Below are 5,929 nucleotides of genomic sequence, written 5' to 3' on the forward strand. Positions count from 1 at the left end.
AGCCACTCCGGGTAATTCAAGGCCTGGCTTCCAGAACTGTCGGGATGGCGCGCGGAGGGTACTGGAGAAGGACCGGGGAGAGGAAAGAGCGAGCCTGAGACCTGTTTGCCTATGCACATGGCCAGGCCTCTTCTCTGGAGTTTTTCATCCCTCGTTACGAACCCGGGTCACAGAATTAAGGAGGGTTACCCCGCCAGTAACTTCCAGGACTCGGGCTACTTTGGTGGTGTGGCTCTTTGGAAAGAAGTTCCTGAGTTGGGAGTAGGGACACTACCGAGGGCGGCAGCCGGACATCCTCAAGTTACACGCCTGGGAGGGATTATCCCAGAGAGGCAAAATCCTCCCGTGTTAGGCGTCTTCTCCGCCGCTGTTCTTAGATACCAAGCAGCCCCGAACTCTGCTACCCAAAGCACCCCAAGGTGTCTGTCTCTCCAACACGGGGAGGGAAGGCGCACACTCCAGGCCGGTGCGTCCTGGGTGCACCTGCGCACTTAACTCTCACTATTTCATTTTCCTGACGGTGGGCGCCTCTTCCCCCTACACACACACACACACACACACACACACACACACACACACCAGGAGGCTACTCCTCTATCACCCTCCTTTAGTTCCTTCTCGGTCTCTTCCTTCCTCTGTCTCACTCTCGGTCTCGCTTTTTCTCTTCAAGTCTCTCTCGCCTTGTAATCAGCAACAAAAGCTGACATAAATCACGGGCAGATTGACAAGAGCTGACAAATAACTGATTGATTGCGGTCGAGGCACATTGACAATTGATGGAGGGGTGGAGATGCCCAGAGAAACGGGGGGGTGGGAGAAGAGAGGGTAGCAAAGGAGAGCAAGAATGGGGGGGGGCTGAGTGTGAAACAGGGGAAACATGTGACCCCCGCTTCTGCCCCAATCTGCGCGTCCTCGGGTGTCACGTGATCAAGAAAGGCGGAGAGCCCAGCGCACGTCGCCTGGACGAGCAGCCACCCCCTCCGTTGCCCTTCTAGCTTCTGGTTTCTCTGCTGCGGAACTTCAGAAAATCCAAGCGGACGGGCACACTTTCTCCGGCATCGGCTTTCCTTTCCAGGGTGGCCGCGCCACGCGAGATCTCAATTACTGAAATTGGAAAGAAATTGGTGTGCGGATACCTACGTATCCCTGGAGTCGACCGTTCAGTTGGTATCCACACTTCCGCCTGTGCTTCTTCTCAACACCCGCCCGAAGTCTGTTGAACATACGCAGCCCCTCCCTCCAAAGGTTTCAGTTTGTTTTCCAGCTGGGAAAACGAAGAACGACGAGGACGAAAAAGAAGGAAGGCGGTAGATGGCAAACGTAGAATAAATGTCCATCTCGTCCGGGTAGCGAAATCGAGGGAGGGGACAAGCCGAGGGGCGGCGAAGTGGGAGCTGCCCATTAAAACCAGCACTGAGAATCCTGGCGGCGGCGGCGACGGCGGCGCGGGACGCGTCACATCCCCTTGACCCTCCAATCACCTCAGGCTCCCATTTGATTGGAAGGCGGCAAAGGCTTTAATCTCCCCCTTGTTGCAGCTGCTTTTGAAGTGAGTTTCCTCGCCAGAGCCCCGACTGGTCAGGCAGCAGCTCACATCGCGGAGCGCAGCGCCGGCTCGGGGACCGGAGAGCGTAGCGCAGGGCGCAGCCCTAGGCAGACACCGCGCACTGCGGGGCACTCCCGCACTCCACCCGGCTCCTCCTGCCCCACTACAGCTCCCTTGCGGGCCACTCAGGATTATTCGCTTCTGGCTCCAGGCTCCGAGAAGGCACGCGGGGCACCTGAGTCCGCCGAGCCAGCTCCTCATCCAGCCGCTCCCGCACCCCGGGCGAGCGCGCAACCCCGAGCCCGCCCCGTGCGTCCCGAAGCCCTCCCCCCGCTGCTCCCATGCGCGCGGGTGGGTCATGAGCACAGCGCCCTCGCTTTCTGCCCTAAGAAGCAGTAAGCACAGCGGCGGAGGCGGCAGTAGTGGCAGTGCGGACCCTGCCTGGACCAGCGCGCTCTCTGGAAATTGCTCCGGCCACGGCTCAAGCTCGTCCCCGGCCGGCAGCACCAAGCCTTTTGTGCACGCCGTGCCCCCTTCTGATCCCTTGCGACAGGCTAACCGCCTGCCCATCAAGGTGCTGAAGATGCTGACGGCACGGACTGGCCACATTTTGCACCCAGAGTATCTGCAACCCCTGCCTTCCACACCCGTCAGCCCCATCGAGGTAAGGACCTTCTCTCCGGGGCAAGCTGGGACCCCTACCAGGGCTGCCTTCCTGTGGGGTTTCTTTCCCACGGGATCTGGGGCGGGGAGGGGGAGCGTCGGAGTGATTCAGCTCCAGGATGGGAGAAAAGGATAGCGTTTCCTCACCCCTAATTCGGAAAGGGCAATGAGATGGAATGGGATGTAAATTCTAAGGGGCAAAGCCACCCAAACTTGCCCTTCTGGTATTATAGTCCCTATGTACCTAACCCTCCCCCATTGGCCGCTAGGCTGACAAGGGACTGAATACTGTTCCAAAGTCGCCTTCCTCCAGCTCTCCAGAAGCTAGTATATTTACACAGCCTCGGAGGCGCCAACAGCTCAAGCCCTTGTTGCTCTTTAGAATCAAGGAGTGTGTGCCGGGAAGGGGGATACAGTTCTGGCTCTAAAGAGATGAAAACCAAAACATTTGCGAGAGGTTGTTTCCAAATTTAAGTAGTGCTAAAAGAATACGGGAAGGATCCTAGAGTCGTCTTTCCCAAGGACAAGAATCTTAGCGGGTGGATGTGAAGTGGGGTGCCACTTAGAATTGCGCCTCGAAGTTGAGATGCTTTTCGCGGGTTATTACGGAGGGCATTAGTACCCTAAAGTCGGGATTCTAAAGGATTTCCCCTTCTTTCTCTGTGTGACCCCCTCACCGTCTGACTCCGCAGCTGGACGCCAAGAAGAGCCCACTGGCGCTGCTGGCACAAACATGTTCGCAGATAGGAAAGCCCGACCCCTCGCCCTCTTCCAAACTCTCTTCGGTCGCCTCCAATGGGGGCGGCACGGGTGGTGCAGGCGGCGGAACTGGGGGAGACAAGGACGCCAAGTCGGGCCCCCTGAAACTGAGCGACATCGGCGTGGAAGACAAGTCGAGTTTCAAGCCTTACTCCAAGCCTGGCTCCGATAAGAAGGAGCCTGGAGGCGGCGGCGGAGGTGGCGGTGGCGGCGGCGGCGGGGGTGTTTCTGCGGAGAAATCGGGATTCCGGGTACCGAGCGCCACCTGCCAGCCGTTTACGCCCAGGACAGGCAGTCCCAGCTCCAGCACCTCGGCCTGTTCGCCGGGAGGCCTGCTGCCCTCCGCCGGGGGCGGCCCAGAGGGCAAGGACGACAAGAAAGATCCCGAAGCTGGTGGCGGTGGCAGCAGCAAGGGCGCCGGGGGCTCCTCGGCGGACGGGGTACCTGCGGGACTGGCACACGGGCGGATTAGCTGCGGCGGCGGAATTAACGTGGATGTGAACCAGCACTCAGACGGGGGTCCAGGGGGCAAGGCTCTAGGCTCGGACTGCGGCGGCTCTTCCGGCTCCACCTCTGGTTCTGGCCCCAGCGCGCCCACCTCGTCGTCGGTGTTGGGCTCCGGGTTGGTAGCTCCCGTGTCTCCCTACAAACCGGGCCAGACAGTGTTCCCTCTACCCCCCGCGGGCATGACCTACCCCGGCAGCCTGGCTGGGGCCTATGCTGGCTACCCGCCCCAGTTCCTGCCCCACGGCGTGGCACTTGACCCCACCAAGCCTGGCAGCCTGGTAGGGGCTCAGCTGGCCGCGGCTGCGGCCGGCTCTCTTGGCTGCAGTAAGCCAGCCGGTTCCAGTCCCCTGGCCGGGGCGTCGCCGCCGTCCGTGATGACAGCCAGTTTGTGCCGGGACCCATACTGCCTCAGCTACCACTGCGCCAGCCACCTGGCCGGAGCTGCGGCCGCCAGCGCCTCATGCGCGCACGATCCGGCCGCTGCAGCCGCGGCGCTCAAATCGGGATACCCGTTGGTGTATCCCACGCACCCACTGCACGGTGTGCACTCCTCGCTGACCGCTGCTGCAGCTGCGGGCGCCACACCACCCTCCCTGGCTGGCCACCCCCTCTACCCCTATGGTTTCATGCTCCCTAACGACCCGCTCCCCCACATCTGCAACTGGGTGTCAGCTAATGGGCCGTGCGACAAGCGCTTTGCCACGTCGGAAGAGCTGCTGAGCCACTTGCGGACCCATACGGCCTTTCCTGGGACAGACAAACTGCTGTCTGGCTACCCCAGTTCTTCGTCTCTCGCCAGCGCCGCCGCAGCAGCCATGGCTTGTCATATGCACATCCCCACATCGGGCGCACCAGGCAGCCCGGGGACCCTGGCGCTGCGCAGCCCCCACCATGCACTGGGACTCAGCAGCCGCTACCACCCGTATTCCAAGAGCCCGCTCCCCACGCCTGGTGCCCCAGTGCCGGTACCCGCTGCCACCGGACCCTACTACTCCCCCTACGCCCTCTACGGACAGAGACTGACCACTGCCTCCGCACTGGGGTATCAGTGAGGGTGACCCTGGGGAATTGGAGGGAGAAAAGAGCTGGGGTGAGGGGAGGAGTCGAGGGAGGGGCAGGAGCCGGACGAGGTTCCTGACTCAGGCTGGAGCGGAAGACCCGGGCTATGGAAGCGAAAAGAAAGCCTAAATCTTACCTATCCACCAACAACAGCCAGCGAATGAGCCTGGACGGGAAACCCTTCTCCTCCACCCCTAGCTCCTCCACCCAAACTTTATAAAAGTTGAAAAAAAATCGTTTGACTTTTTATAGAAAAAGAAGGAAAAATAATTGAGAAAGTGTTCATCTAAGGACTTCGCCGGTGAACGTTGGTATTTATTTATGTTAGCTCCAAGCGGACCCATGGTTCAAAAGTGCATTATTTAGTTTGAGCTCCGTAGGTTAAAAGGAGGAGGGGGAGAAAATTAAAACTCGAGGGTAAATATGTGAAAAACAAACCCTCTCATCCCTTGTAGAGTATAAATAAAAACAAAACCGCTACAGAATTAGGATCTTCTCTTTAATGTTACTTTTAAATTGCTATGATTGTATCGTGTGTTCTTATTTAATGTCTGATTGAAACTCAAATTTACATGCATGTTTGTTACAAAAAAAGAAAAAGACGAAACAAAATAAGTCACAATTTGTCAACTCTGATTTCAAATTGCAAGTATTTTTAAGGTGTTTACCATCGAAAGAGAATGGGTATTTTTTTGTATGTATTCTGGAAGAAAACAAAAAAAGGAAAAACAATTCTATTCCAAAACCTCATTTGCCTTATTTTGTTCTTTAAAAGGAACACAACTATTTTTAATTTTTAAGTCCACCCGCTGAGACGGGGACAAGGTTTACGTCATGTGCTAAAATAATAGACAATGTATCGCTTTAAAGATTAAAATTCCGTATATTTGATGTATTAAAAAGGTTTTACTTCTTATTATCTTTTTAATTTTTTTTTAACTTTTATTAAAGCGGTTTCGGCCGCTGCGGTTCCCGGGACCTCCTTGCTACCTCCTGCCCAGGATCGTGGCTGAATTTCCTACTGCTTTGTTGGGATTTTCTTGAATAGGCTAAAGCTTCAGAACGGCTGGCCGGCTAAATGGTTGTTGGCCTTGGGGGAAAATGTTTTTCAAGAGCAAATTCACAGTGTGGAAAGATAGCATCCTTGGCTAATTGCTCATTTCGCTTTTATTTAAGTCTTTCAGAAGCTGGTTTGTGAAAAGTGAAAGCAGGGAAAATAGAGGCTTTGGTTTTTGTTAAATTCCTCTTTTAAGGTTTTTTTTTTTTTTTGCGGGAGGGGGACATATGAGTTTCATTTTGTGCAGAAAGCTGAGCAGGCTGAGACTCGCCCGGTGGGGCCAGAGCCCCGGGGATGAGCAACTGCCTGTCCGGTCCCCCTTTTGCATTGCAAGCATA

The 5,929-nt window shown here is 56.2% G+C and overlaps 1 protein-coding gene across 1 annotated transcript; it reads left to right on the top strand.

Annotated features, from left to right (window-relative positions):
- The first annotated feature begins 1,440 nt into the window (after positions 1 to 1,440).
- Positions 1,441 to 5,444, top strand: Znf503 (zinc finger protein 503). The gene is made up of 2 exons (XM_041634234.1): positions 1,441 to 2,210; positions 2,902 to 5,444. The coding sequence occupies exons 1-2, from the start codon at positions 1,905 to 1,907 to the stop codon at positions 4,525 to 4,527; spliced, it is 1,932 nt and encodes a 643-aa protein (XP_041490168.1). The 5' UTR covers positions 1,441 to 1,904; the 3' UTR covers positions 4,528 to 5,444.
- The last annotated feature ends 485 nt before the right edge of the window (positions 5,445 to 5,929 follow it).

The sequence above is a fragment of the Microtus oregoni genome, unplaced genomic scaffold, assembly GCF_018167655.1.
Source record: "Microtus oregoni isolate MIOR12 unplaced genomic scaffold, Mior012 000045F_ref0000178, whole genome shotgun sequence".
Taxonomy (NCBI): Eukaryota; Metazoa; Chordata; class Mammalia; order Rodentia; family Cricetidae; genus Microtus; species Microtus oregoni.

Excerpts from the sequence above, each read along its gene's own strand:
- Znf503 (XM_041634234.1), top strand. The coding sequence starts at position 1,905 with ATGAGCACAGCGCCCTCGCTTTCTGCCCTAAGAAGCAGTAAGCACAGC. Across the intron at positions 2,211-2,901 it reads CACCCGTCAGCCCCATCGAG|CTGGACGCCAAGAAGAGCCC; the intron begins GTAAGGACCTTC and ends CTGACTCCGCAG.